The sequence below is a fragment of the Laetiporus sulphureus genome (assembly GCF_001632365.1).
Source record: "Laetiporus sulphureus 93-53 unplaced genomic scaffold LAESUscaffold_7, whole genome shotgun sequence".
In the NCBI taxonomy this organism is placed as follows: domain Eukaryota; kingdom Fungi; phylum Basidiomycota; class Agaricomycetes; order Polyporales; family Laetiporaceae; genus Laetiporus; species Laetiporus sulphureus.
Genome location: NW_024468516.1, coordinates 421,167 through 445,766, shown reverse-complemented (window position 1 = coordinate 445,766; position 24,600 = coordinate 421,167). Strand labels below are relative to the sequence as shown.

Below are 24,600 nucleotides of genomic sequence, written 5' to 3'. Positions count from 1 at the left end.
ATGTGTGAATTCCAATGCATGATGAAGCATGTGTGGACTGACCAGCAAGTGGCGTGACGAGCCGGCCCGCGTCCCTCATGAATGCCCATCCCCATCGCCAGCGACGCGCTTGCTCATCTTTTCTCTATCCACCATGGCCTCCCTCGCCCGGTTACGCGCTAGCCTTCCTCGCACTCGCAAAACTGTAAGGGATGCCGGACGTCGTCTCTTACTCTTCCCAGACTCACTGTCCGCGTTACATAGCCTCTAGTCCGCGCGCTCCAGACGGCAGCGGACACGACGCAGTTGAAGGAGGAGGCGTCGCACTCCGAGCCCTTCATGGTCACGCTTCACGAGGAGTCCTTCCATGGGTTCAAGACCGACCCCCCGACGCGTGATCTCGAGGTGACCAAGGATGGCCTCCTCAAAATGTACAAGCTCATGAGCACCATGCGCCGTATGGAGCAAGCCGCGGACGCCCTCTACAAGCAGAAGCTCATCCGCGGTTTCTGTCATCTCGCAATCGGACAGGTGCGCAGCCCGCATAGCTCCCCCGTCGCGCGCATTCTGACGCGTGTCTGGCGGCTACCTGCAATCAGGAAGCTGTCTCGGTCGGCATGACGCACGTGCTGACGCCCCAGGACAACATCATCTCGGCCTATCGCACACATCCGTTCGCCGTCTTGCGCGGTGGGAGCGTCTTTGCGCTCATCAGCGAGCTTCTCGGCCGCAAAACCGGTATCTCGAAGGGCAAGGGTGGCTCCATGCACGTCTTTACGGAGTCCTTCCAGGGCGGGCACGGTATCGTTGGCGCGCAAGTCCCGCTTGGTGCTGGCCTCGCATTCGCAGCGAAGTACCTGGAAAAGCCAATCGCGACGTACACGATGTATGGCGATGGCGCGAGTAACCAGGGACAGGTGTTCGAGGCTTTCAACATGGTGCGTTTGTCGTTACTCACAATCCAACCTAAAGCTCACTATGCCATACAAATATGTGATGATAGGCCAAGCTATGGAACCTGCCATGCGTGTTCGTCTGCGAGAACAACAAGTACGGGATGGGTACCTCGGCGGAGCGGAGCTCGTCCAACACTCAGTATTATACTCGTGGTGACCAGATCCCAGGCATTCAGGTAACGTATTCCTTGCAGCACTCTAGACCAGTACTAAACCCTGTATCTAGGCGAATGGTATGGACGTCCTCGCGGTCGTGAAGGCTGTGGAGCACACCAAGCAGTGGGTTCTGGATGGAAAGGGCCCTATAATACTTGAATTCGTCACGTATCGCTACGGCGGTCACTCGTACGTCGCGCCCTCACTATCTCTCACAACCCAAATGATGGATCGTTAATGTTCAGGATGTCCGACCCTGGAACGAGTTATCGTACGCGTGAGGAAATCCAGCGCGTACGCAGTACAAACGACCCTATCCGTGGCCTGCAGAGCTATCTGGCGGACTGGGGTCTGGCGACTGAGGAGGGTCTGAAGGCACGCCGCGCTCTACTTATATACTCACGCATCTCACTAACGCATTGTGCCATAGAAACTCGACAAGGACGCGAAAGCAGAGGTTGATGCTGCTGTTGAGGAAGCCAAGAAGGCGCCCTTCCCTCCCGATTCGGACCTCTGGGCTTCTGTCTATGCCGAGGGCCATGAGCCGCCTTTCCTGCGTGGTCGGGAGCGTGAGGAGGTGGGTCGTTTCGAGTCCTCGCTCTGAGGGATACGAAACTGACGTCACTGCAGGGGCACCGGTTCTGAGCTCCCGTTGATGCGTAAGAGTTTGAGCGTGATTCGATTCTTATAGTGTTTTGACGGATGGCCGTACAGTACAGTATTAGATGGCCTGTGCTAGTGTAGCGTGACATTACTTCACCGTCCGCGACGCGAAGCCGTGGATGATTTTTCGTGGGCGACATGACGCGTATGAAGCAGACTGCTTGTTAAAAGTCCGATCTGACTGTCGCTACTCGCTGAGGCCTCCGAATGTCATGGCGGAAGGTCTACATTGGGGTGGTATTCTATGTCCATCAGTCATTAAACTTCTATCGGAAGTATGGTACCTGTAAGCTTAGTGTGATTGTGACGGAATGTCAACCTCAGTGCCATCGTCGGCTATGACCTTATAACGAACTGCACGGAGTTGAGACCCGGAAGCATAAGGACAAGTGGGCACTACGCACTGATGGTGAATGGTTCGCCTTTGGCTTTACGTATGCTTGTGAAATATAGTGTTCCTGAGCCTGCATAAGGGTGAGTAACTTCGTCATATAGGGATTAAAGCACACATACCCTTGTGGCCCTTGATCCTGAAGCTCACATCAATGTTGCCCTGCATCATATGGACCTGTCGGAGCCGCTATCACCACGGCTCATGCATCCCGGTACGCTCACAGGGGACTCACCGAACCGTTGATCCAGGGGTCGCCGTTCAGCCACCAGATGGGCTCGGGGCGGATCGCGTCGCCCAGCACCGCGTTCAGCTCAGGACTGTCACGCAGGTTCTCCAGTATCTGCCGGACGATTGAGCTATGAAGCCTCTCCTGGTTATGGCTCCATGCGAGGAACGCGCCCCAGGAGGCGACGCCGACGGTGCTGAACGCGAGGATGATGGGCCACCGCCTCTTTATGGGATTCGGGGAATCAGCCAAGTCTACGCGGAGTTCCGATGTGAAAGCAGCATACCTGGAGAGGAGGTAAGTCTCTCTGTGGCCGCTTGTAGGGACGGGGCTTGGATGGCGCCGCGAAGACCTCCGCCTCCGGGGAATCCTTGGGAGGCGGTCGAGGCAGCTCTGCCGTGGTTGTATATGCCCTCGAGGAGCCTCTCACCGCAGATCGGTTGCGCAGGCAGCGGGCGGGGAGAAAGGAAAGCCTGGCGGCAGCTCGAGACATGATGATGGCTGCGTTCTGTAGTCGTACGGGATGATGCTCTTTAACTTCAAGTAGTCAAGGCTGCCGACAGGACGACGCCAGTGCGGAGAGTTGCAAAGGGAAAGGGGGGCGAACGCATGCAAACCGACGCGTCCGAATCACCGATCGCGACCGGGCAAGACGCGTTGGGATGGGCGCTTATTCGGCAGTCACCATGAGTGCTGTCTCTCTCTCCCCCTCTCCCTCCAGACCGTCTCTCGCCTCTCCCTCGCAACCTCATAACCCAATTTCTCTACGTCTATACAAGGTTCTCGGTGCAAATTTTGATGATGAGGCCACCAAGGAGGCCCTGCACGTGCTCTCGGAGCTGTATGCGCCACCGCCCAGCGCGTCCGTACATGCGAAAGGCAAGAGCGTGGTTCGAGATGACAAGAGCATAGATCAAGACGGCCTGGATGAGACCGACGCATCTCGAATATCAGGGAAGCTCGCTGCCAGCGGTGTGGTTGCTGCTGACGACGTTTCTGGGGACATTGCTGCCCGCGCGCGGAGGAACCTCCGCCGGGACGTGGAGAACAAGCTTGCTGAGTCCAGTCGTAAGTTCCTGCTGGCATTTGGAGAGGTTGACAAGGTAATTATCCGTTTCCGCTCTCTGGGCCAGGCCATGAGCCCCTGTGCGCGTACTTCGCGTCACAGATCCGAGCCCTTCTGTGTCAATTTGCCCTTCCTCTCTGCATGGCGTGTCTGCCGAGTACGCCTCGTTGCCGGGCGGAGCCGTCTGCTAGGTTCGCCTTGGTTGATGGGGAAGCGTTCTCAGGCCGACTGCATTCTACGCAGTTTCTGGAATGTTGGTTGTCTGGTACGATAATAGCGTGCATTCACCGGCCTTACATTCGCTGTCTCTGGGAACTCCCCCCAATGAACATATGGCAGGCTTTTCCGCTGGATCCTGACTTGTACGCTCATGCACTTTCACCGACCATACAGCAACTCGATACTTTGCACGGCCATCTTGCTGCCATGCGCATGAGGTGTGATGAGGCGCAGGTGCAGCTGGAAGAAACGAACGAAGCATGCAAGTCTCTTTTAGATCGAGCAGGCAGTCTGCGAGATGAGAGGTGAGCGGGGCCCACTGTCTACGACGACAGTGAATTTACATACTTCAACCAGGCAAGTGATAACTACCCGACAGTCCATAGTCTCCTTGTTTCTGTCGAAGTTCACCCTCAGCGAGGACGAAAAAGAAGCCATCACCTCGCGGGACGTACCTGTCGATCAACGGTTTTTCGCTGCCATGGATAAGACGCAGAGGATCAGAGACGACTGTCGCGTCTTGATGACTGGCGAGGATGGTCCGACGAAAGCCGGGTAGGTATTTCTTACTACAGGCTTGCCTTCATACTTTGACCAACCTCCTGGACAATAGACTGGACATACTGTCTGCAACATCTGGATACCTGGAGCAAGCACACCAGAAGATCTTCCGCTGGTGCTGCTTTGAGTTCCGGCAGATGGGTCGGGACGCTCAGCTGGAAGTCAGCCCTTCTATGTGCGAAGCCGTGCGGAGGCTACGACATCGCCCCGAGCTACTGACGTATGTGGCCTATTTATTCGCCAAACCTTCCGAACGTGTATTCACTTCTTTGTGCCTAGCGAGGCGCTTACTTATCTGTCTCAAACACGTCAAGCGACGTTGCTGACTGTGTTCACCGAGGCACTCACGCGCGGAGGTCCCGGCGGATTGCCTCGACCGATTGAACTGCACGCGCACGACCCGCTGCGATATATGGGGGATATGCTAGCTTGGGTACATCAGGCGATTGCCGCGGAGCGAGAGTTCTTGGAGGGGCTCTTTGGTGTGAAAGGGGACGGCCGCATGGTCGGAAGCGTGCGGACGTTCTCCCAGAGTGAAGAAGAAGAATGGATGGGTGAGCTGATGGATGCCGCTGTGGCAAAACTCTGCACGCCTTTGCAGGTCGGTGCAGCTTTTCGGGCAACGTAGGTTTCACGCAGGCTGATTTGATGCTTCTAGAACAGGGTGCAGCAGACAGTGCGGTCACAGGAGAGCAGCATCACGTCATACAAGATCGCGAATCTGCTGCAATTCTACACGTTGACGATGCAGCGCACGGTTGGTGGAGATGCAGTGCTTTTCAAGGCATTGAAACAGTGCGTGAGCTGATGGGGATTGCATAATGCGACATGTACTGATTCCGCAGTGACACAGGATGACGGACATGGCGTATCAGGTGTTCATCGGTTCTATCAACGCGCAAGGTCGTTCGCTGCTGCGCGTACCGCCTGTATGTCACACTCCTATTGATCGATTTCGCGAAGATCGCTAAGCAGAGAATTCTTAGGATCTCGATGACCGAAGCGTCTCCCCACCGCTAGTCATTCTTGACCACGCACAGGTGCTGCGTGAAGTCATGCTAGTATACGACTCGTCGTTACTTGGTGACGAGACGGAGGAACAATTGCATGCAGGCTTCCGCGACATCCTCGACAAGATGGTTGATCCGGCGATCGAGACTTGCCTCACATCCGCCGAAAAGAAGCAGAAGCTTCAACCTGAATGGGACAAGACGGTGTTCGTCCTCAACACCCTCACATACCTGCAGAGCGTCATCGAGCCATTCGCGTTCACATTCCAAAAGCAAGGTGTCATACAAGGTTTGGTGGAAGCGAAAGTATTGCAACTGACGGAGGAACACGTGTGTGGTCTACTTGCGTCATGACACGTTTCCAACTAATGCTTTGTCAATACTAATAGTACAAGAACATTCTCCGGAACGCCGGACTGGAAGAAGTGCTCGTCGCAATCGATAGTCGTCAGCCGAGCGTAGGTTTCTCACCGACATAGCAAGGGCAGTGCATTCATGATGTCGCGCATATCACAGGAGCCTCTATCACACATACCTGCCGCTCAACCTGCACGAGTCCAAGCTGCGCTGCGTCGCTTCTCAGACTGGCTTTCCGGACCGGGAGTCGTGGAATCTCCGCGGCTGGCTCAGCTGACGGTGCAGAGTCTCGCGGCGCGCGTGCACCAGGCAGCACTGCAGCGGCTGGCGGGAGCGTACCGACGTCTATGCGAGGAGGTTCGGAGGCCGGAGAACAGATACGAGGCGGCGGCAACATTACTAGGAAGTGAGCGCCCGTTCGGGCAGGTGCACCTGCTGTACCAGATCTTCGGGCTACACGAGCCTGAGCAGGTGGACGAAACCACAGCTGTGTAGGTGGTGAAGCTCATGCTGCGAGGACGCTGCTGTGTCTCGAGTCGTACTGGGTGGTCAATGGGAGGCGACGATGCGCCAGAAGGTTGGCTCTCTCATCGACTTCTAGTCGCTAACCACGTCAAGGTTGATCTTCTGGATGAAGGTGTGGGAAGGGGGAGCCGCAGTGTGGTCCGAGTGGTCGAGCAGGCAGTGCAGAGTCTGAGGTTATATTTCTGTGGCTGAATGTTTTCCGAGCCTGCCACATTTAGGTTGAGCTCTGTTTGGTCGGTAGCGATTCGCGACACGGTGGCTGAAGTCAGGCTTTCTCGCGCTCACCCAGCTTACACTTGAGTTCTTCCTGTATTTGTATTGCGTCCTCCTTTGTCTTCTTCTGCCATGTTGCCCAACCAGCAAGTCACATTACGCCCTGTGAAAGGGGAGCCATCCCATCTCAGCAAGGCGGCCCGTCAGGTTGTCCCACCTTTCCCTCAGAAACTCTACGAGTGGGTGATCCCTCCCCGGGTATAGAGCGAGGTCTCATCAACGCCACACAGGATCGTTAGTGATCCCAAAAATGAGGAGCTGATCCGCTGGTCAGAGAACGGGGATTCGTTCTATGGTGCGTGCGAGCGAGGTCAATTTCTGTTATAGTTGCCATAATGCTCTGCTAGTGTCCAGTTCTCAACCACGAACGACTTGCCCGTGAGGTCCTGGGGCGATGGTTCAAACATGAAAGGTTTACGTCATTCGTACGCCAGCTTAATATGTACGGATTCCACAAAGTCCCGCATCTCCAGCAGGGTGTGTTGAAGAGCGGTACCGATACCGAGTCGTGGAACTTCGAACACCCCCATTTCCAGCGCGGCCAGCCCGACCTTCTTTGCTTGATACAGCGGAAACAGCCTTCCAACAACAATACCGATGATGCTGATCTCGATGGCGGCAACGCGTCTACCTCCCTCAGCGGCTCTGCCGCGCGGGGCCTGGATATCAAATCCATCCTCAACGGTATCGCCGCTATCAAGCGTCACCAGCAAGCTATCTCCGCCGATCTTGCTGCGCTGAAGAAGTCGAACGATCTCTTATGGGAGGAAGCGACATTGACTCGTCAGAGACATGATAAGCAGGAGGACATTATCAATCGTATTCTCAAATTCTTGGCTGGCGTATTTGGACACACCACCGAACCGTTAGGCAAAAACGACGATGGTCGCTCTCCAGGCGTTGGCCCGCGCGCTCGACAGAGGCTTATGATCAGTGACGGCAGGTCGTCCAAGGGAAAGACCGTGGAAATTGTTGACGCTGATGACGAGGATGACGGGAATGTCGCTCACACAGTGCACCCGCGAGAGGGTACTGATATCCCCCTTGCTGGTGAGTTACCACTTGACATTTTGCAACGCACAATGTACGAACCCCACCGTCTCGCAGGCCAAATTGCTCCTGTCGAAACACCCCCACTGTCGTCGACGCCTTCCTCTGCACCTTCCTCTGCGCCCTCAGAGGCGCTTTCGCCGATGCCCGTCAGCTCAGCTACCAACTCGGCCACATCAAGCCATACGGCGCGTCCAACGCGGCCCACTGCGGTATTATCAAGGACAAGCACAGGCAACAACTCTAACCACGGTTCGGCGACAGAAGCGCCTCCGCGCACTGCTCCTGCCGCTACCGTGTCTCCGGGCGAGACTACTCTCTCGCCGTCCGCTTTGAGCTCGATCGCCGCAAACGCGAGTGCCTCGAGCCACTCGGAGAATGTGTGGCAGGCAGCCGTCCAACAAGTGCTGAGCAACCCTGCACAAATGCAGTGTCTCATACAGGCGCTTGCTGCACAGCCAAGCTTTCCCATGGCGCCTCAGGCCGACCCCGGGCACGTCGTCCATCAGGATGGCATGACCCAGTTGTCACACTACAATCCGACCTATGCCGACTACAACCGCTTGCGCCCTGAGCTGCCTGTCTCCGCACCTGTGCCACAATCTTCTTTGCCCATGCTAAACACATCCATGTCGGGCGGAGATGATGCATCTTCGCTGGAACCGCCGTTCGACAACGCTTCGCGCCTGCAGAGGACGTATCGTGACGCGATGGAGATCGAGGCGGACATGGATTTGCTGCAAAACAACTTGCAAAGTCTCATTCATGATTTGGGAATGGATCCGCAGGCTCTCACGGCGCAGTCGCATGACAATCGCATGGGATCATCGGCGAACGGAGTAGTCAATGGTCATGGGCAGCCAAGTGGAGCTTACACAACCCCCGTGCCGAACGGAATCCAACCGGGCGTGTTGCATCCCGATGCATCACTTGCGTCCACCCTCGACGGGCATTATGAAGATCCCTCTTCAGACCTATTTCTGGATTCGTTTCTGAACAGCACCAATGCAGAGCTGGGTTATCCTGACGTAATTGACCACTTCGATCCCTCCACACGCATCGACGGGACTCCCGTTGCAAATGCGTCGACGGACCAGCTCACTGCTTTCCCCGACGAGGTCTTTGACACTGCTTCCATGCAAACAAACAACTCCGACGCCCGTTCTCTACCGCAAAAGCGGAAGGCAGATGACGCCGGCCAGTCCTTAACCCCTGCTACTCCACACGATTCTTCTGCGGACAGCCGGAAGACCAAGCGCAAGCGATAAATATATCCGTATGTAATTAGACCTGTACTAGTAGTGTCAACGCCCAAGTGTATCCTATGACTACTGAGCAGGGCAGAAAATAATGCTGATACACGGGCGCATTATGCACTTCCTGTTACTCTATCTTTCATGGAGGTGCAGAGGAAGTGATGATGGTAGACGGAGCAATTGGTGGGGGCGGGCCTGGTGTAGGTAGAGGATTTCCTTCCGAATCAACTAAATCTGCACTGAAGGACGACAGAATAAGTTCTGTCTTGCGGGGAACGGAGAACGTAGATATCTCCTTGTCAATGGCTTCTAGTCGTGCGTAAGTACGCTTGTCTTCCTCCTGTGTCTCCAAAATGTACTCTTTTGGAGGACGCGGTGCGAGAGGGGGTGGCGCCGACGGAACCTCTGACTCTCGTGGAAATTCGGACTCCTCTGGACGGAAGCTGTTCATCGACCGTAGAGTCATAGGCGCCGGAGGAGACATAGTGTTGCCGTTAAGCTGGGATTGCGCCGCGTGTTCTTCGGCCTCGTATTGCGCATTCAGCCTTGCTTTCTCTTCTGCAGCAGTGAGCGGTCTCATGCCACCTGGACTACCAGGGGTAAGGAAGGGAGACCGTGGTGGCACGGGGATAGGACGGGAGACAGGAGAAGAAGGAGTGCGGTGTATGCGTGGTGGCGGTGCCGGAGGGCCAGCAGCAATAAGAGCAGCAGCATCTTGTGCCTCAAACCGTCTGCGAAGCACCTCTTTCTCAGCTGCCACGCCGGACAATAGAGTGGAGGTAGATGCAAATGGCGGTGAGCTTGCTTCGGTTGCATTGATGCTCGGGGAAACGAACGATGGAGGCCCCAGTGCACTGACACTCGGCATGATCGGCGGCGGCGGGCTGCCTGCCATCGCTGCGGCATCGCGTGCTTCGAATATGGCACGCAGCTGTTCTTTCTCGGACGGGTATATCGGCTGGGGCGAGGCAACAACGAAGGGGGGAATAACACCGTTCGGCGTCAAAGCATGTCCAGGACTTGTGGTAGTTTGGGCATGGTATGTATCATTGGGTACAACGGACGTAGGCGGAGAAGTTGCAGGAGCAGCACCATGGTTAATTGCATGCGTGCGCTCGACGGCAGCCTTCGCCTCGTAGTATCGCCTAAGGACAGCCTTCTCTTCCTCGGCAGATGGTAATTGTGATGTGGACGGCCGCTTCGTGGGCCTTGGAGTCTGTAATTGACTTGATTGCCCACTTGCAGCCTGGGCTATGGTACTATGAGATGGCCGAATTGCTGGTGGTGAAGTCGTGAGTGATTGGCTTCTGCCATGCAACGAAGGAGGTGGTGAGCCAGCCATTGAACCATCCGGTCCTTGCGTTCTGGCGACGGCAGCTTGAGCTTCGTAGAACAACCTAGCTTTCTCTTCCTCCGCAGTTGACCATCCATTGGCCTTTGTCGATGGCTTCGTATCTGCAGCTGGAGTCACTGTCCGAGCGTCCGAGGGAGCAATGACTTGAGCATGCTGTATGCAAATGGATCAGCCTTGATAGACAGCGGAGAGGATAGGACGTACATCATCGGGACTGCGGGCGCGGGCGACAGCACCCTGGACACGTTCGACTTTAGCGACAGCCGTCTCGTACAGGCGCTTCTTCTCATCCTCTGCCGTCATCCACTTCGAGCGGGATGTGTTTTGCACCGTCGCCGAGTGGGCTCTCTGCGCCTTTGCGTGCTCCTCGACCTCATTGTCGTTCAGGTTCGCAATGGTCAGCCGTGCCTGTGACCGTCCTGTCGAAGCCCGCTGACGAGCGAACGCCGTCGTCTCACTCGCATACGGTGCAATGCGTCCATTCCCGCCTGAATGACCTGGAACGCCTCCAATGGTCTGTGCGGCGTACTGGCTAGAGCGCTCGGTAGAGGCGACACTCGACGTTCGGTCGGAACCACCACCCTTGGGCTGCTCTGCTGCGCGGGTAACGCCAAACTCGTCCGGCTTGCTCGCAGCCGAGCTGCCGTTCGCCTTCTCAACGGGGACAGTATTGAATTGACCCGCAGACGGACGACTGATCGTGGTGTCTGAGTCGGCGGTAGCGTAAGGATGCGTTGACGCGGTGGACGGTCGCGCAAACGTCATCGAGGCGACCTTGGGAATGGGGGACGAGATAGGCTTTGATTCCGTTGTGGAACCTGCCGAGCTGGATGCCGGAGGAGGATGGGTGTGCCCTGTCCCTCCCTGGCCCGGTAGACAGACATTGGGAGCCATGCCGATGCGCCTGCAGCACAATAATCATCAACAGTGAAGCGCAGTATCAAATTGAATTCATACCTCATAGCCTCTAGAGACACAGCCCTAACAGCATCACCAAATATCAGAATCATCCTACATTCTTTTAATGATCCAGACGAACCTCGGCCAATTTGAGACAATAACAGGTAATTCAAGCGTAACATGCTTGCCGGTGCCCATGAGCGCCTTCACAGATAGGGTATATGTGATATCAATATGTCGTGCCGCAGTCAGCGTGGCAGACGCATGATTAGGGGGTATCGTGACAACGAGTGACGCTTTGTGCTGCGTCCCGCCGTAGAGCGTAACGTTCACCGGTACTTTCTGCTCGCCAATGTGGACGTTCTTCACAATAGGCGCACCCTTCTTCGAGTGCGTACTCCCACGGAAGACGGTAGTCTCACGCAAAGTAAACTCATAGCCGCGCAGAATGCCCGTGTGCAGCGCCTCCGTCTTCACTGCTGCCGAGACCTCGACGCGGTCGCCTGGGCCATAGCAGGTGCGCGAGCGGTCGACTGTGAGCGTCACTCCACCTTCTGTGTGGCTACGCGTCTCGGGCTGCTGGTACACCGGCCATGTCGAGTGCAACTCGTGCTTGTCAATCATGACCGGGGTGGAAGTGGCGGTGATGGTAGGCTTGTCCCGGCGAAGAAGTCCCCTGGAAAGTGAAGTCAGAACGGCGGCGAAGGCACCGAGGAATTTGCTTACTTTTTCCCTTTGATGCAGACGCTGGCAATGAGCTCATACTTGATACCTGCTACAGAGTTGTAAGCGTGTACGCCGTGAGGTGTAGGTAACTCTACGTACCGCCTTTCTCCAAGGAAATACTGGGAGGAATTGACTCCGGGATACGAATGTAGAAGGGAAAATCTTGCTGTAACGCAAGGTCTGTGTTCAAAGTGGCAGTCGACAAACAAATCAGCGCCACTCACAGCATGCAGGACCCCATACTCTTCTCTTGCTTGCCATACGTTGATAGGGCTTTGGCCAACAAAATCGAAGAAGGTGTTAGCGACGCCACCGCCTGGAAGAGTCTCAATCTTCCTGAGCTCTATTCGGACCCACTTGGCCTTGACCCCTTCAGCTGCAACGCGCACCTCGATTGCCTACAATTCGCGTTCGGATTAGCGTCTGAGCGATCCGAAGTAAAAGAAGTAGGCGATTGGCGACGAGATTCGGACATGACTCCATAGTTCTCATAGTCCGTCATTGGGTGCGTCCAGTTTACGTGACAACAATCCCCATGTTGCTGCTTCTGTTGATCTCCCTTCATGACTTTCTACGGAAGGGCTCGCGCCGTGCACTGTATGATCCATCGATATGGAGCATTCAACTGGACATGCAGAGCGAATGCTCGAGCATCGGACATAAATCCATGGTCAGCTCTCTGCGCTTGCATACTTTACGACATGTCGAGGACCACATCACCCGAGATCTCTTGCACTCCTCCCCGTATGAACTCCGCTCGAAATCCCAAGAGCATTCCTAACGAAGATAACATACTCACCCCCTTGACAGCTGCCTGCGGACGGTCAGGTGCGCCAGGTGGGATCCCCGGGAAGCCTGGTGTGCAATCGGAACATCAGCAAACACGTCGTGACTTCTGCAGATCAGAAACATACCCTGCACGAATTCAATGTTCGGCGGTGGCCGTAGGGTTCTGGAGCGGTAGTTACCAGTGAGCGGCTCGTTGATCTCAGAAAACTTCAACTTACAGTCTTGCCTGGGACATTGGCTGGCAGATATGCAAACGAGAGGGAGGAGGTAACGCTGAGCAGAGCGTGTCCCGGACTGTCCTAGCGTTCGGGCGACATTCGAGCGGCAGGGCGACCGTGATGCGCCCAACTAATTCTCCGCCACACCTACTCGCCTTGCCCTGCACGTGCTGATGCTGCCGCGTGGCATCCGGCAAGACCCGCGCTTTGCAGGACTCTCACCACGCATCGACGCGACTGCAATTTTGAATTTGAACATCCACCCGCTCCCTTCTCTCCCAGGCATGGCCGCCAGTTTCATCGGGTTCGCTCACCACGCTCGCGAAGTGCGACGCAGACACTGACTCTGGACGGCACAGAAAGCCCATTTCTCTCATTTCTCACTCAGATGTACGATACAGAGGGATCCTCGCGGGCATCGACCCCGCAGCGTCCACCATCCAACTGTCCAGTGGTGAGCTCACATCGCGGCTGCTGCGGCGACGGTGATTGAGAGGTACATTTTTAGTGTACTCCATGGGGACAGAGTCTCGACGGTGAGCATCTCTTCCATGCTACCATACCTGCGAAAAGAAGCACCGCGAATGTAAAAGAGCACTGCTCGCTCGCCCGGAAGCGCATGAAATTATGTGGATTTTCCATTGATTGTCTTCTGGCTCCTTTCATCTCTCCGATTCGACATCGTCCATTGCAGGCAGCTGACGTGTCATCTTTCGTAGACCTCCAGATCAGTTCATCCCGCCTGTGCAAGAACCCTACACCTATATCATCTTCCGTGCATCAGAGGTCAAAGATCTGGCGGTCGACGAGCCTGCACCGCCACCGCCGCGACGAAATGTTCACGATGATCCAGCTGTTCTTGGGGTGAGTTCACCTTCACCGATTCTTTTCGCTAGCTTGGTGATGAAACCATTGACGGATGTAAACGAGCATATGCTCGTAAGCCCGAGAGCGCATAAAAATCATGTGGATACCCCGTTGCCTTCCTTCTGACCTTTCGTATCTTTCGATCAACCTACGACGTGAAACATTGCTAACTTCTCGCACAGGCATCGGCGCCTATGATGAATACCCCTGCATATCCACAGTATCAGCAACCATTTCAACCTCAACCGCCTGCTTCACAGGTTCCTCCACAACAACAGCCTGCTCCGCCTGCCCAAGCTTCCCGCCAGCAGCCGTATCCTCCACGACAGCAACCCGGCCAGTCTCCTACAGCACAGCAACGCGGGGCTTCACCTGCCACGCAACCGATACAACAAGCGTCAACTCCCGTTAGGTCTGCAACTGCCAGCCATAATGGGCGGAATGCTTCAGTACATTCTGCTACTGCCTCATTGGAGACAGTAGAGCGTGCCTTGGGTGATTTGCGCGTGTCTCACGCTTCTACAAACAATAACACCGTCCCGCGCTCGGGCGGTCGGCGCGGTCGTGGGCAGGAGCCCAAGGCGAGCGACCTGCGGGTACCTACGACGGACTTTGACTTTCAGAGCTCGAACGCACGCTTCGACAAGGCGGCGCTTTCACCCCGGGGTACGCCTAAAACTGACGGTGAAGAAGGCAGTGAGGAAGACAAAGAGGAAAAGGAAGAAAAGGACACGGCATACGATCCGACGAAGTCATTCTTCGACTCGCTTTCGTCGGGAAGCAACATCGTATCGGGCGACGCGCGTGGTGGTAGAGGCGGAGGCGGAAGGCGGGGAGGAGGAAGGAACCGAAGGGAAGAAGAGCGGGAGAGGAACGTTGCAACTTTTGGCGAGCCTGGAGGTGTGGGCCTCATGGGTCCGGGTGCATATGTAGGTGGTTGGGGCGGATATGGAAGGAGAGGCGGTGGAAGGGGACGACGAGGGCAAACGGCAGGTGCTGTGGGGCGCTGAGTGCCGTTTTCGACGGACGTTCTTGGAGTCTGTACGTTGATGTCGTTATGATCCATTCACCAGAGCGGATGCAGTTTTGCCGTGTCGTAGTCGTAGCAACCTCCCTCCTCCTTGTAATGCTTGGGTGGAACCATGAAACCACCCTTCCCCTTCCACTGTCGTCTTTGAAGTAGTGAGCATCGCGATGCCTAGTCAGGATTTCAGTTGAATGCCAGGAATATATCTGAGAAACTGCATATGACTCCAAACACCCGCTATCATTATGGTAGATCCTCAAGTGTTCATGCACTTCATACACCGGATAAATGGCAATATGACAAGAAAACGAGACGATCTGGATATAGTACAAGCGACGAATGTCATAACGTTACTCCGCCACTGCATGTCTCCTCCTCAATGTACTCCGTCTTGACCGCGCAATCGACTTCCACAACAGAGTCCATGCCGCGGAGCACAAGCCAATGGGTGGTATGAGCCAGCTGAACAGATACCAGTAGCCCGCCTGTCTGTACAGTTTCTTGATGAGCAAGTCGACCTGCTCCTCGAGGTCACGCAAATCGCCGGAATTGTCTATGACGACGTCGGCGTAGTCGACCTTGTCTGCGATGGGGAGCTGTGAGTTGAACCTCGATGAGGCTCTCTCGCGCGTAGAGTGGTCGCGTGCCATCAACCGGTGCAGCTGAATCTCGGGCGAGCTGCACAGATGGCTTTCAATAATGATACAGAACGTATTTGATTGACACGCACCAATAAACAACGACAACCGTCCCGACGAACCTCCACAGCCCGCCCTCAATCAAGAGCGGCACATCGAGCACACACACCTTCTCCCCCCTCAACCAGCACTTCATCACGCCCCAGAACATCGCACGCTGCACCGCAGGGTGCACGATCGCATTCAACTTCTCGCGCTGCTGCTCGTCCGCGAACACGATCGCGCCGAGCTTTGGACGGTCGAGCGAGCCGTCCGGACGGAGGACGTCCGGCCCAAAGTGCTCGACGATCTGCTTGAGCGCGGGGGTGCCTGGGGCGACCACCTGGCGCGCGAGGACGTCGGCATCGATGATTGGGATGTTCTGTGCGCGCAGGAGGGTCGAGACGGTCGACTTGCCAGTGGCGATCCCGCCGGTGAGGCCTACGACTGTGCGGATGGTCGATGGTGAGCGCCATTCAAACTTTCAAATACGTCGTCCGGACGTACCAAGCATTACTTGGTTGCTAGAGTCAATGTGAGATATAAGACGGAGGGCGCAGTTGCGGCGTCATTTGAGTATGAGCACGCTGGGCATGCAGCAGGTGCTGCGTACGCGTGGAGTAAACGCAATCAATAACAGTCGACTAATAGTGATCCTTGATCCTGATCGGCGTCTATGTATGCCGCAACGCATGTCAATAGATATTGCTCTATACAAATCATTGTGTATTACGTTGTACCTAAATGCCGTCCGCCAAAACGCGTCCAGTGAAATAAACGTCCATGTCCTCGCTGTCCCTCTAGTTACGCAGTCCCTGCAAGCATCTCCCGCTTCATCACAATCTCGTCGCGCAACATCGCGATACGACTATCTAGCCTCGAAGACAAATCCACCTGCTGCGTCGCGAGCGCGAGTGCCTTGTCTAGTTTGCTCTCTGCCTCGCGCAAGGCCTTCTTCCATGCCCCCCGCTTCTCGCTCTCCGAGACCGTCTCGCTGCTATCTTGCGACACCCCGTCTATCCCAGGCACACCTTCGAGACGCGCCTGCGCCTCTCGCAAATCGAGCACCGCCAGCTCGAACAGCGCGACGCCGCCTACCCATGTACTTACCTTGATCGACACGTGTCGAGCGTGCGCGTCCGAAAGGAACGCTCGTGCGGAGACAAACTGGCCGGCCGTCCTATGAACGATGCCAAGGAGAAGCGAACGCACTGCCAGCTCGTCTGCCGTGTCGAGGTCGGGGGCAGGCGCTGTCGGGAGGGCAGAGGGTGCCGCTGATGCCGGCGATGGAGGCGTGATAAGCGGACTCTCGATGGTGGGGTGCGGCGTGAGGACGCTCAGCTCAGCTATGTGCTCGAGCGCGACTTCCCGTGTGATGCGTGCGTGCGTGTTCCAGACTAACAATACAGTGTCAACACTAGGACTGCGAAAAATGCAGGATCCACTGACAAATGGCTAGCTCTAAATAGCAACGGATTGTTAGCATGACGCGATATTGATATTGCTGTTACCCACCTTCAGCAGGGCTGATCTTGATACACTGCACATAGTTCGCTTCCGAACCAGTTAGTCGCTTTTGTTTCTCCTTGTAGAACGCCACTCCAGAACATGATGATCGTCAGAACCAACAATCCACTTTAAGCTCTAATAAAGACTGTAGAGCTCACGCTTCTTCTTGATGAACACCTCCGTCGGCAAGTCCTTCCCTCCAATCTTCTTCTTGTCCAACAGCGCCGGTATCTCCTCTAAGAGCTCCGTCGCTTTGATATAGTTCTTCAGAGAGACATAGCAGCCTTGAAGGGGCAAATCACCTATGAGCAGGCCGTATGTTCTAAACAAAATTAACACCTACCCGCCGCGATGAAGTAGTACGTCCCATGGCTCCAGCTATTAATCCTCGTCATCTCGATGAACGTGTCTGCAGCTTCTTGGTAGCGCCGCTGCGACAGGAGCGTCCATGCGAGCTCGAAGATGAGCTACAGCAGGCACTATTGTCAACACGACTAATTTGGACGCATTCAAGGAGGATGGGCTCGAAGTGCATGGCACTCCGGCCTTCCGGAGCTAAAATAAGCGTACTCACGAGCCCATCCGCTTGTGCAAACGTGTGTGGCCGCTCGGGCTTGAGCCCTTCTTGCAGCACCTTGATCGCACCCTCCGTGTCATACGACATGCGCAGAATCTTCGCCTATATTGAAGACTGATCATTCAGTACGCAGAAGTTATAAGAAGACGAAGGACAGGGACATACGCGGTTCAATATCCACAGTGAGCCAGCCGGATACCGTGTGGAGATCCTGATGTAACGTTTTCTTGTCAGAACGTTATGGCACTACTGATGGAAGATGGTACTGACTTGTCGACGATCGCACGATACTGCCGTAGAATGTGCTGCTCGTCTGCTTGGTAGCCGGACAAGAGCAGCACGACCCCATGGTAGGTCATAAGTGCCAACCTGCAGGGACGCCGTCAATCCACGGTACGACATAGCTTCAAAGGGACGTACCCTGCAAAAATACCGTGCACATCCGTATGTGTAGCTGACACGGCGAGTGCACGGAGGGCCAGTCGTCGATCATGATTGAAGCCGAGGAAACCGACTACGCCCCTGGAACTGGTCAGCGCACACTTCTAAGTTGCAGGACACCGACTAACCTGATCTTCGCGGGCAGCAACGAGAATACAAGGTTGAATAACCTATATGCAAGACATGCTGTGAAGAAGTACACACTGCACCGTTCGCGGATACTCACCCATATCCTACACGTCCCACGTCCCATGTTAACACACAAGTAAGAGTCTCGCAGCATAAGCCACGCACCAAACGCAGTGCCTGACAGGATGAGCTCGTCCATTGATCCCTCCTCTACTCTCGGTGCCAGCCCCCCATTACCCATGGAAGACGTCGGGCTCGACGGCAAGCTTGGTGGAGCAGACGGTGCATGACCCACGGCTCCACCGGTAAGTCGGCTAAAAAATCCTGACCGCTTAGGAGTCGGCGGGGCTGTGCGCGCAGCGGTCGTCAAGTGACTGGTCACGACGGAAAGGGAGGAGGACGCAGCGGAGCGCACACTGGGCGCGCGGGACGACGGCATAGAGGGGACAGGAGTGGCAAAGTCGTCGAGCCCGGTAGGATAGACGGTCTTATAGAGTCTGTCGGCGGAGGTGAGGAGCTGGAACGTTGTCGAGTGGGGTCATATGGACATACTTTGAGAACTTGGAATGAGCGCTATGGACACATCAGGAAAGATGAGAGAAGAGAGAGAAATTGGTCTGAACCTGTTCAACGCATACAAGCACTGGAGGTATCCCATGTATGATTCACTGTGTACAACCAAAAGTTGGCGTGGTCAATGTCACGTAAACACTTTCACAGTACTGACCTGAGGGCGTGGTTGAGGCCCAGCAAGATGACCGCATCGGAGTGCAGCAGCTCCCATTCTGTGCCGGGCGGGAAAAATGCGCTGGGTTTCGCGGACTTGAACGCCTTGAGCTGTCGCTTAGAGCCCGCTTCCGAGGCGGAGAGACAGCGTGTTGCTTCTGCCAGCAGGGCTGTCTGCAGCAAACGGTATTCACGAGCGAGGACAGGCTGCTTATATGCACTGCTTACCTCCATGCCAAGTGCAGCTTCGAGGAAGGCGCAGACACCGAGGCCAAGCTGGTGGAACGGCGAGTCAGCCTCGGCGAACGTCTCGCGTGCCTTTGCGAGGTCGTTCGAAAACAGGTAGTCAAAGCCTTCCGTCGCCGAGCGCAGATGCATGTGCGTGTCTTCCTCGTTGACGAGAGCCATGGCGACGTCGAGCAAAATGAGAGAAAAGGATGAGGGGAGGACGAGGATGCCGGACGCTGACGCGCGCTCATAACTCCGGTCCACTATGCCGCCCGATGAAAAGCGCCAATCGTTGCGGGCGCTTGCGTCCACAGACGCGCCACACGCGTGTTTTAATCTGGACGAAGTCGATGATGGCCCCGCCGTCTGCGCTGCAGGCCAAGATCAACGCCTTCGAGGCCCTCTCCACCGCCGGCACCAGCGACGACAAGCAAAAGACAGTCGCCAACAACTATGCTCTTCGCTCCTCCACCAGCCTCCTCGACGACCCGCTCTCCCCCGCCGTCACCGGCTTCACGCCCATCGCTCCTTCACCCAAGCCCAACGCCGTCCGTCCGTCACCCTCGCCCTCGCCGCCCAATCTCGGGCGTAAGACCTCCTTGATTGACCTCAAAGACTGGGTCGTCGACGATGGTCCGTACCCACCTGCGCGCGAGGCCTACGTAAACATGAATGGCAAGGCCGGGATGCCCATCGCCATCGCTTCCCGCCCACCCCCACGCCACGTCTCAGACGCAGCGCGTTCCCCCGGCCCGCTAATTAACCTAGAGGCATCACCGCCTACTGCGAGCATGCGCCCAATACCGCCCCTCCCTCCCCGCAAGCCATCATATGCTTCGCTCAAGTCGGTGACGACCTCTGAATCGGCCTCGTCCTCTATGGCCCGCAGCCCTACGGCTCCATCACCACCCAAGTTACCCCCGCGGGATCAGCTCAGCGTCGACAACGCACGTAGCCCTTCAGCACGTTGTGGTGGCCAAGGACAAGGGCATGTCTCTGGCTCCTCAATATCCTCCTTCCATTCAGTCTCCCTCTCAGACGGCGCGAACGACCCACCAAGCGCGCAGCACCTCGGTGCTTCCCCATCATCATCAACCAGTCTCACCGAGTCTTTTGAGAACCTCTCCGCGACGTCGAGCATTAGCCCAGCCCGCCCTTCTCCCGCACACGACTGGGAGACCTACATGTCTCTCTCTCGCCCGTCCTCCGAGCCGCCCAAGCTTCCACAACGACTCAAGAGAAAACCTCCCCCATCGGAGACGAGCCTCTCTCGTCCAACAGGCACACCAAAGCCCTCACCGCCTCCGCCTCCCGTCCATCCTCCCATCCGTTCCCGTGCGCCGCCCTCGCGCACATCCTCTACGTCCACCGCCGTATCAGAACAATCGTCCATCTCCATGCTCACCGCCTCCTCTGCAACTTCACATACCCCATCCATCAATAGTTCCTATGTCACTATCAAGCCGACACCAACCACGACGCCCAAGTCCACTCCTGTACCCGTCCCTGCGCAGCTCTCCAGACCCACACCCGTCCCTCCCGCGGCCCGCCTACGCTACGAAGCGCTGTTTGATCGAAACATATTGGCGCAGCGAGCAGTGTCGAGAGAGAATACCAAGTCCCCCCCTCCGGGCGTTGCGCACACCCGCAAGGCTGCTGGCTGGCGCGGGCTCTCGGTCGATCTGCTCACGAATCCGGATTTGTCGACTGCAGAGAAGGATCATGGCGTATCAGAGGTGGGTTCAGACGAGTGGCTTGCAGGGGAGACTGTGAGGCGAATATGGTCGCTATCGAGATTACAGAAAGAGAGACTTCGGACGATATGGTATGTGCTCATAGTCAAACACATTTTGAGGCTTAACATTATGCACAGGGCGGACTGCGACCCGTCAGGCACGGGAACGCTCGATCGCGAGGCGTTTGTCAAGGGCATGTGGCGGATCGACGAGGAGTTGCGACACGCGCATCTACGCATGGGACGCTATGGCAATCGCGCCCTCACGCGACATGGATCGGCACCGAATTCGAGGGCGTTGAACCTGTTCGGCACGGAGGGACTGAGCAGGACGGGCTCGGGATCAAAGTTGATTCTGCGATAGCAATGGTACTCTTAATCTATAGCATTTCGCTGCGAGGTGTATCTATGTCTCATGAATGTTTTTGTGCTTGGTGGACTCTTCTGAGCTGTATCATAATTAACATATCGATGTTGAACGTTGAACGTTGAACGTTAACGTTGATCATTGGGATCATTGGAATAATACATGCGAGCAGTCTCTGCTTTAGCGCTGGAACCAAGCACCCGTTCGATCGCGCCGATCAATGTGGCTCTTACCACTTGGCCACAAACACGAAGCATCCCCTTGTCTCCGAACAACCGTGTTCGCCATGGACTCAGATTCTGCTAGTGCCACATCTCTCGAAATTCCACAGTATGAGACCCAGTTCATCCCTCAAGAGAATGACGACGAGCAGCTCTATGACGCGATAGAGATCCTCGCTGAGCGCGGCAATCAGTACAAGGTCAGATGGGACGGCGTCGACCCTCAGACGGGCAAGCCGTGGGCCCCAAGCTGGGTGGGAAAGCACGACTGCACGGATAATTTGATATATGAGTGGAAGGTTAAGCAAGCTAGGAAGAAGAAGCGGGCGGAGAAGAGGAAGAGTGAGTCTACGAGATTTACGTCTGAGTCACTGCGGGTCTCAGTTGAGCGAATGTTGTCTCAGGCAAGGCTCGTTCATCCGTGTCCTCGTCAAGGACGACAAGACAGTCTGACGCGTTGGCGAGAGCGTCCACAAGCCGTCGCCAGACGCTACCGAACGCGTGGGCGAGCTCTTCAAGGTCACGACTTGTGGATCATGAGGTTACCACAGGCGGACTTAGACCTCGCAGTAAGACTCTTAACACGGTGCAGGATGGGAATGTCTCGGATCTTGCTGAAATTAAACCACCGAGGAAGAAACGCAGGGTGCAGGTCGAGATAGTAGTCCCCCCACCTCCAGTTTCCACCAACAAGAGGACGTTTGCTAGCACAGCGATACCGGGGAAGAAGAGGAAGCGAGAGGATTCTGGGAGCAGTGAACATTCTGAAGGATCGCCTCCTGCAGTACCAATCTTCAAAACCGGCCCTCCTCGGGGTGTTCGCACAAAAAAGAAGTCCTCGAGTTCTGCCATGGAATCTGGTGTCGATGCATCTCCCGTCACTAAGATTGGTCCACCTCGAGGTGTCAGGCGGAAGGCTAAGGCCTCGAGCTCAGCAGCGATGCACAGTGCAGATTTAGTTCCTGTCGCTGATAGTCTGGAATGGGAGGAAGCGATGAATGTACATGTTGAAAATCAGGCGAGTGAACCCAACAATGGGTGTCTAAGTGGAGATCTCAACCTCAACCACTGGCAGAATGATTTCGATGTGCTCGACGCAGACAATGCGCGGGATGACTATAGCAAGAACCAATTCGTTCCTGAAACACAATCCCCTCGCCGCCCTTCATCCGATCGACCCCTTTCCGCTCGACATATCTCACCTGTGATCGAGAAACCGGGAGAGGAGGAGGTCATTGGTCGAAAGCCCGCGAAAGTACTACGGCCGGTTCCTCAACCATCTCCTTCTGTCTTTCGCCCATACCTGCAAGTCGAGGAGCCCGAGCCTGAGGAGCCACTCAGCTCGATCGAGCAGTTCAGCTCCCCGGAGAAGGGCACTCAGGCCGCAGTAGCCTTTGTCATTCGCAAGGGGAAGGAAAGAGCCAGGGACAAAGGTAAAGGACGGCAGGTTGCGTCAAGACGGGATGACGAGATTCTACGTGTGCATGGTCAGCGGCTTGCAGATCAGAATGCAGCCAAAGCTCGCCGTAATGCTCTTGCGAGAGATGACCGGGATGATGAGTCTGATGACCTTCCTGCCAGTCATTCTGTTCACGAGGGTCTTGGGGGCGACATTGGCCCACACGAGGTCGAAGAGAACGATTGGTTGTTCCAGCTAGCTCCTGACCACGTCCCACACAGCACCGCAGATGTTCTGGTGCCAAACAGTCTGGAGTCTCACCGTACGTCCGTGGATACCTTTGCGCAGGAAATGGCGGGCGCGTACTTGGACCTCACTGGCGGACAAGGCCAGAGACGGTCACCGACCTCGGAACCCGCTGAGCTCTCGTTAGGTCCTGAACTCCCGTCGTCGTCCAAGTGGGAAGCTGGGCCCCTCCAGGAAGCAAGACCGGCCAAGTTGCAGGTTAGTATATAATGTGTTTGTCGATGATAAATTATCACAAGCTGATAGTTACGTAGCTATCTGCAAAGAAGAGCACGGTCCTTTTGAAATCGGTGACGACCTCAGATCAGTCGCAGCAGACTACTTCCACACAACGCGCGGATGCAGACTGTCAATCACTGGAAATAGCAGTTTTGAAAGGCCAGCTGAAGGAGTTATTACTCACCGTGGAGCAGAGGGCAACACAGATTGGCCTGCTCCAAATAGAAGTCATGCAGCGGAAGATGGAGACGCACATACTGCAGACTGAGAAGCTTGATCTCAGCAACGCATGCAAGACACTAGAGACGGAATGTGAGCAGCTGAAGTTCAAGATGGAGACGTTGCAGTCTGAGAAGCTCGATCTCAACAACACATGCAAGACACTAGAGACGAAATATGAGAAACTCCAGCAGCAGGCGATCATAGACTTGGAAGTCGCGGAGATCAAGTTGCAAGAGCAGCAGACACTGATCGAGACTCTCGAGCGGGGCCAAGCCGGCATGGAGGATGACCTATCCGTCCTAGAAGGCAGGCTGCAGGAGCAGCAAGTTCTACTTGAGGAGCTGCAGAAGGGCAAGGCCGATGCGGAGAAGGATCGCGAACTATTCCGGAATCTCTACGGTAAAGCCTCAGTGCATGCGTCTGATGTCAGCAAGGAACGAGACGAGCTGCAGCGGCAGCTCGACCTCACCGCCGGCCAGCTTAAGGATGGCTTACCTATGGTGAAGGGGATGTTCAAAGACCACAACGCCAGACTGCAACAGGAGGTGGAGAAGTTGAAGGCGCTGTGCAAGGTGCTGATGGACAAGGACGAGCGGACGAACGATGATGTGCGTAGGCGCGCTGCGTTGGAGCCGATGCTCAGAGAGGAGAATGAGAAGTTGAAGAAGGAGATTGAAGAGTTGAAGGTTGCTCAGGAGAACGTCCGTGCTCCCTCGCATTTGTCTGAGCAATCCGAGGAGAGCGAGAAGTCGAAGGAGATTGAAGAGTTGAAGGTTGCTCAGGAGAACGTCCATGTTCCATCGCATTTATCTGAGCAATCCACTGGCGATGAGGCGGCAACCGATATCCGCTATGTCTGTCAATATACGGAAGTGTCAGACGTCCCCGGCGCAACGATGTGCAATGCTATATTTTCATCGCCCGAGGTAAGCAATTCTTACATTCTGCAAATTCGTCGACCCTGATACATTGTCTGTGTAGGAAGTCCAAGATCATGCTATGTGCACTCATTATCCAGGACTTCAAGAATGTCTCTGACCCGTTTTCTCTCCATCTATGAACTATCTCATCGTCACAGGGTTGCTGTATTTTCTGCACATGTACAACTTGTATCTGGTAGCGCATATGATAATGTGGGATGGGTTTCTGATGCACAGGATAGATACATTGACACGGTGGGCATGATACACTACATGTTGAGTGCGGGCCATGCAAGATAACAGGTCATCATGGAACGTGATACATCATTACTACAACAACGCCACCTGCCGT

At 55.5% G+C, this 24,600-nt stretch overlaps 10 protein-coding genes across 10 annotated transcripts; 6 read left to right on the top strand and 4 right to left on the bottom strand.

The window, feature by feature from the left end:
- The first annotated feature begins 89 nt into the window (after positions 1–89).
- On the top strand, positions 90–1,937 carry LAESUDRAFT_722555 (mitochondrial pyruvate dehydrogenase E1 component beta subunit). Its single transcript, XM_040908233.1, has 8 exons — positions 90–184; positions 244–510; positions 579–917; positions 983–1,111; positions 1,162–1,280; positions 1,337–1,466; positions 1,522–1,668; positions 1,722–1,937. The coding sequence occupies exons 1-8, from the start codon at positions 134–136 to the stop codon at positions 1,734–1,736; spliced, it is 1,197 nt and encodes a 398-aa protein (XP_040767331.1). The 5' UTR covers positions 90–133; the 3' UTR covers positions 1,737–1,937.
- Positions 1,927–3,078, bottom strand: LAESUDRAFT_695245 (DUF1783-domain-containing protein). Its single transcript, XM_040906233.1, has 5 exons — positions 2,661–3,078; positions 2,381–2,599; positions 2,268–2,322; positions 2,159–2,218; positions 1,927–2,108 (listed from the first exon to the last, which is right to left on the bottom strand). Exons 1-5 carry the CDS (start codon positions 2,865–2,867, stop codon positions 2,047–2,049), a joined length of 603 nt encoding a protein of 200 aa, XP_040767330.1. The 5' UTR covers positions 2,868–3,078; the 3' UTR covers positions 1,927–2,046.
- LAESUDRAFT_756539 (oligomeric complex COG6) lies at positions 3,061–6,082 on the top strand (the record flags this gene model as incomplete). The annotated part of the gene is made up of 10 exons (XM_040912185.1): positions 3,061–3,477; positions 3,834–3,964; positions 4,017–4,214; positions 4,273–4,440; positions 4,500–4,821; positions 4,879–5,015; positions 5,074–5,149; positions 5,207–5,560; positions 5,620–5,688; positions 5,747–6,082. 10 exons carry the CDS (start codon positions 3,061–3,063, stop codon positions 6,080–6,082), a joined length of 2,208 nt encoding a protein of 735 aa, XP_040767329.1.
- Positions 6,083–6,221: 139 nt separating this feature from the next.
- LAESUDRAFT_512017 (uncharacterized protein) lies at positions 6,222–8,985 on the top strand. Its single transcript, XM_040902743.1, has 4 exons — positions 6,222–6,564; positions 6,616–6,680; positions 6,740–6,810; positions 6,862–8,985. Exons 1-4 carry the CDS (start codon positions 6,458–6,460, stop codon positions 8,701–8,703), a joined length of 2,085 nt encoding a protein of 694 aa, XP_040767328.1. The 5' UTR covers positions 6,222–6,457; the 3' UTR covers positions 8,704–8,985.
- Positions 8,986–9,994: 1,009 nt separating this feature from the next.
- Positions 9,995–12,795, bottom strand: LAESUDRAFT_511980 (uncharacterized protein). The gene is made up of 11 exons (XM_040902742.1): positions 12,679–12,795; positions 12,586–12,623; positions 12,471–12,526; positions 12,029–12,069; positions 11,896–11,944; positions 11,771–11,837; positions 11,672–11,717; positions 11,085–11,621; positions 11,003–11,026; positions 10,250–10,949; positions 9,995–10,188 (listed from the first exon to the last, which is right to left on the bottom strand). The coding sequence occupies exons 1-11, from the start codon at positions 12,693–12,695 to the stop codon at positions 10,159–10,161; spliced, it is 1,605 nt and encodes a 534-aa protein (XP_040767327.1). The 5' UTR covers positions 12,696–12,795; the 3' UTR covers positions 9,995–10,158.
- Positions 12,796–12,910: 115 nt separating this feature from the next.
- Positions 12,911–14,710, top strand: LAESUDRAFT_722551 (uncharacterized protein). Its single transcript, XM_040908232.1, has 5 exons — positions 12,911–12,982; positions 13,038–13,132; positions 13,187–13,214; positions 13,398–13,542; positions 13,728–14,710. The coding sequence occupies exons 1-5, from the start codon at positions 12,963–12,965 to the stop codon at positions 14,553–14,555; spliced, it is 1,116 nt and encodes a 371-aa protein (XP_040767326.1). The 5' UTR covers positions 12,911–12,962; the 3' UTR covers positions 14,556–14,710.
- Positions 14,711–14,765: 55 nt separating this feature from the next.
- LAESUDRAFT_722550 (CoaE-domain-containing protein) lies at positions 14,766–15,878 on the bottom strand. The gene is made up of 3 exons (XM_040908231.1): positions 15,757–15,878; positions 15,303–15,696; positions 14,766–15,250 (listed from the first exon to the last, which is right to left on the bottom strand). Exons 1-3 carry the CDS (start codon positions 15,761–15,763, stop codon positions 14,923–14,925), a joined length of 729 nt encoding a protein of 242 aa, XP_040767325.1. The 5' UTR covers positions 15,764–15,878; the 3' UTR covers positions 14,766–14,922.
- A 39-nt stretch (positions 15,879–15,917) lies between these two features.
- Positions 15,918–19,144, bottom strand: LAESUDRAFT_741851 (uncharacterized protein). The gene is made up of 15 exons (XM_040911160.1): positions 18,860–19,144; positions 18,633–18,805; positions 18,529–18,573; positions 18,458–18,478; positions 18,070–18,402; positions 17,905–17,952; positions 17,756–17,857; positions 17,606–17,704; positions 17,501–17,546; positions 17,333–17,437; positions 17,102–17,225; positions 16,917–17,042; positions 16,765–16,848; positions 16,699–16,710; positions 15,918–16,646 (listed from the first exon to the last, which is right to left on the bottom strand). The coding sequence occupies exons 1-15, from the start codon at positions 19,037–19,039 to the stop codon at positions 16,054–16,056; spliced, it is 2,091 nt and encodes a 696-aa protein (XP_040767324.1). The 5' UTR covers positions 19,040–19,144; the 3' UTR covers positions 15,918–16,053.
- A 121-nt stretch (positions 19,145–19,265) lies between these two features.
- On the top strand, positions 19,266–21,118 carry LAESUDRAFT_695224 (uncharacterized protein). The gene is made up of 2 exons (XM_040906232.1): positions 19,266–20,684; positions 20,733–21,118. The coding sequence occupies exons 1-2, from the start codon at positions 19,528–19,530 to the stop codon at positions 20,956–20,958; spliced, it is 1,383 nt and encodes a 460-aa protein (XP_040767323.1). The 5' UTR covers positions 19,266–19,527; the 3' UTR covers positions 20,959–21,118.
- Positions 21,119–21,185: 67 nt separating this feature from the next.
- On the top strand, positions 21,186–24,503 carry LAESUDRAFT_511729 (uncharacterized protein). Its single transcript, XM_040902741.1, has 5 exons — positions 21,186–21,524; positions 21,587–22,200; positions 22,258–23,085; positions 23,142–24,254; positions 24,310–24,503. The coding sequence occupies exons 1-5, from the start codon at positions 21,248–21,250 to the stop codon at positions 24,364–24,366; spliced, it is 2,889 nt and encodes a 962-aa protein (XP_040767322.1). The 5' UTR covers positions 21,186–21,247; the 3' UTR covers positions 24,367–24,503.
- Positions 24,504–24,600: the final 97 nt, after the last annotated feature.

What these genes read in the sequence shown, in the direction of transcription:
- LAESUDRAFT_741851 (XM_040911160.1), bottom strand. Translation starts at nt 19,039, where the DNA reads ATGGCTCTCGTCAACGAGGAAGACACGCACATGCATCTGCGCTCGGCG. An exon ending in TGCTTGTATGCGTTGAACAG is followed by an intron (nt 18,479 to 18,528) that starts GTTCAGACCAAT and finishes ATGTGTCCATAG; the next exon opens with CGCTCATTCCAAGTTCTCAA. An exon ending in GTACTACTTCATCGCGGCGG is followed by an intron (nt 17,043 to 17,101) that starts GTAGGTGTTAAT and finishes TGCCCCTTCAAG; the next exon opens with GCTGCTATGTCTCTCTGAAG.
- LAESUDRAFT_511729 (XM_040902741.1), top strand. Translation starts at nt 21,248, where the DNA reads ATGGACTCAGATTCTGCTAGTGCCACATCTCTCGAAATTCCACAGTAT. An exon ending in ATGTACATGTTGAAAATCAG is followed by an intron (nt 22,201 to 22,257) that starts GCGAGTGAACCC and finishes AACCACTGGCAG; the next exon opens with AATGATTTCGATGTGCTCGA. An exon ending in CTATATTTTCATCGCCCGAG is followed by an intron (nt 24,255 to 24,309) that starts GTAAGCAATTCT and finishes TTGTCTGTGTAG; the next exon opens with GAAGTCCAAGATCATGCTAT.
- LAESUDRAFT_722551 (XM_040908232.1), top strand. Translation starts at nt 12,963, where the DNA reads ATGGCCGCCAGTTTCATCGG. An exon ending in ATGGGGACAGAGTCTCGACG is followed by an intron (nt 13,215 to 13,397) that starts GTGAGCATCTCT and finishes CATCTTTCGTAG; the next exon opens with ACCTCCAGATCAGTTCATCC. An exon ending in ATGATCCAGCTGTTCTTGGG is followed by an intron (nt 13,543 to 13,727) that starts GTGAGTTCACCT and finishes CTTCTCGCACAG; the next exon opens with GCATCGGCGCCTATGATGAA.
- LAESUDRAFT_722550 (XM_040908231.1), bottom strand. An exon ending in ACGGTTGTCGTTGTTTATTG is followed by an intron (nt 15,251 to 15,302) that starts GTGCGTGTCAAT and finishes CCATCTGTGCAG; the next exon opens with CTCGCCCGAGATTCAGCTGC.
- LAESUDRAFT_695224 (XM_040906232.1), top strand. Translation starts at nt 19,528, where the DNA reads ATGAATGGCAAGGCCGGGATGCCCATCGCCATCGCTTCCCGCCCACCC. An exon ending in GAGAGACTTCGGACGATATG is followed by an intron (nt 20,685 to 20,732) that starts GTATGTGCTCAT and finishes CATTATGCACAG; the next exon opens with GGCGGACTGCGACCCGTCAG.
- LAESUDRAFT_695245 (XM_040906233.1), bottom strand. Translation starts at nt 2,867, where the DNA reads ATGTCTCGAGCTGCCGCCAGGCTTTCCTTTCTCCCCGCCCGCTGCCTG. An exon ending in GAGACTTACCTCCTCTCCAG is followed by an intron (nt 2,600 to 2,660) that starts GTATGCTGCTTT and finishes AATCCCATAAAG; the next exon opens with AGGCGGTGGCCCATCATCCT. An exon ending in AGGCGAACCATTCACCATCA is followed by an intron (nt 2,109 to 2,158) that starts GTGCGTAGTGCC and finishes AACTCCGTGCAG; the next exon opens with TTCGTTATAAGGTCATAGCC.
- LAESUDRAFT_722555 (XM_040908233.1), top strand. Translation starts at nt 134, where the DNA reads ATGGCCTCCCTCGCCCGGTTACGCGCTAGCCTTCCTCGCACTCGCAAA. An exon ending in TGTTCGAGGCTTTCAACATG is followed by an intron (nt 918 to 982) that starts GTGCGTTTGTCG and finishes ATGTGATGATAG; the next exon opens with GCCAAGCTATGGAACCTGCC. An exon ending in TATCGCTACGGCGGTCACTC is followed by an intron (nt 1,281 to 1,336) that starts GTACGTCGCGCC and finishes GTTAATGTTCAG; the next exon opens with GATGTCCGACCCTGGAACGA.
- LAESUDRAFT_511980 (XM_040902742.1), bottom strand. An exon ending in CGCAGGCAGCTGTCAAGGGG is followed by an intron (nt 12,070 to 12,470) that starts GTGAGTATGTTA and finishes CGCGAATTGTAG; the next exon opens with GCAATCGAGGTGCGCGTTGC. An exon ending in GCGCCCGCAGTCCCGATGAT is followed by an intron (nt 10,189 to 10,249) that starts GTACGTCCTATC and finishes AGCATGCTCAAG; the next exon opens with TCATTGCTCCCTCGGACGCT.
- LAESUDRAFT_512017 (XM_040902743.1), top strand. Translation starts at nt 6,458, where the DNA reads ATGTTGCCCAACCAGCAAGTCACATTACGCCCTGTGAAAGGGGAGCCA. An exon ending in GAACGGGGATTCGTTCTATG is followed by an intron (nt 6,681 to 6,739) that starts GTGCGTGCGAGC and finishes GCTAGTGTCCAG; the next exon opens with TTCTCAACCACGAACGACTT. An exon ending in ATGAAAGGTTTACGTCATTC is followed by an intron (nt 6,811 to 6,861) that starts GTACGCCAGCTT and finishes CATCTCCAGCAG; the next exon opens with GGTGTGTTGAAGAGCGGTAC.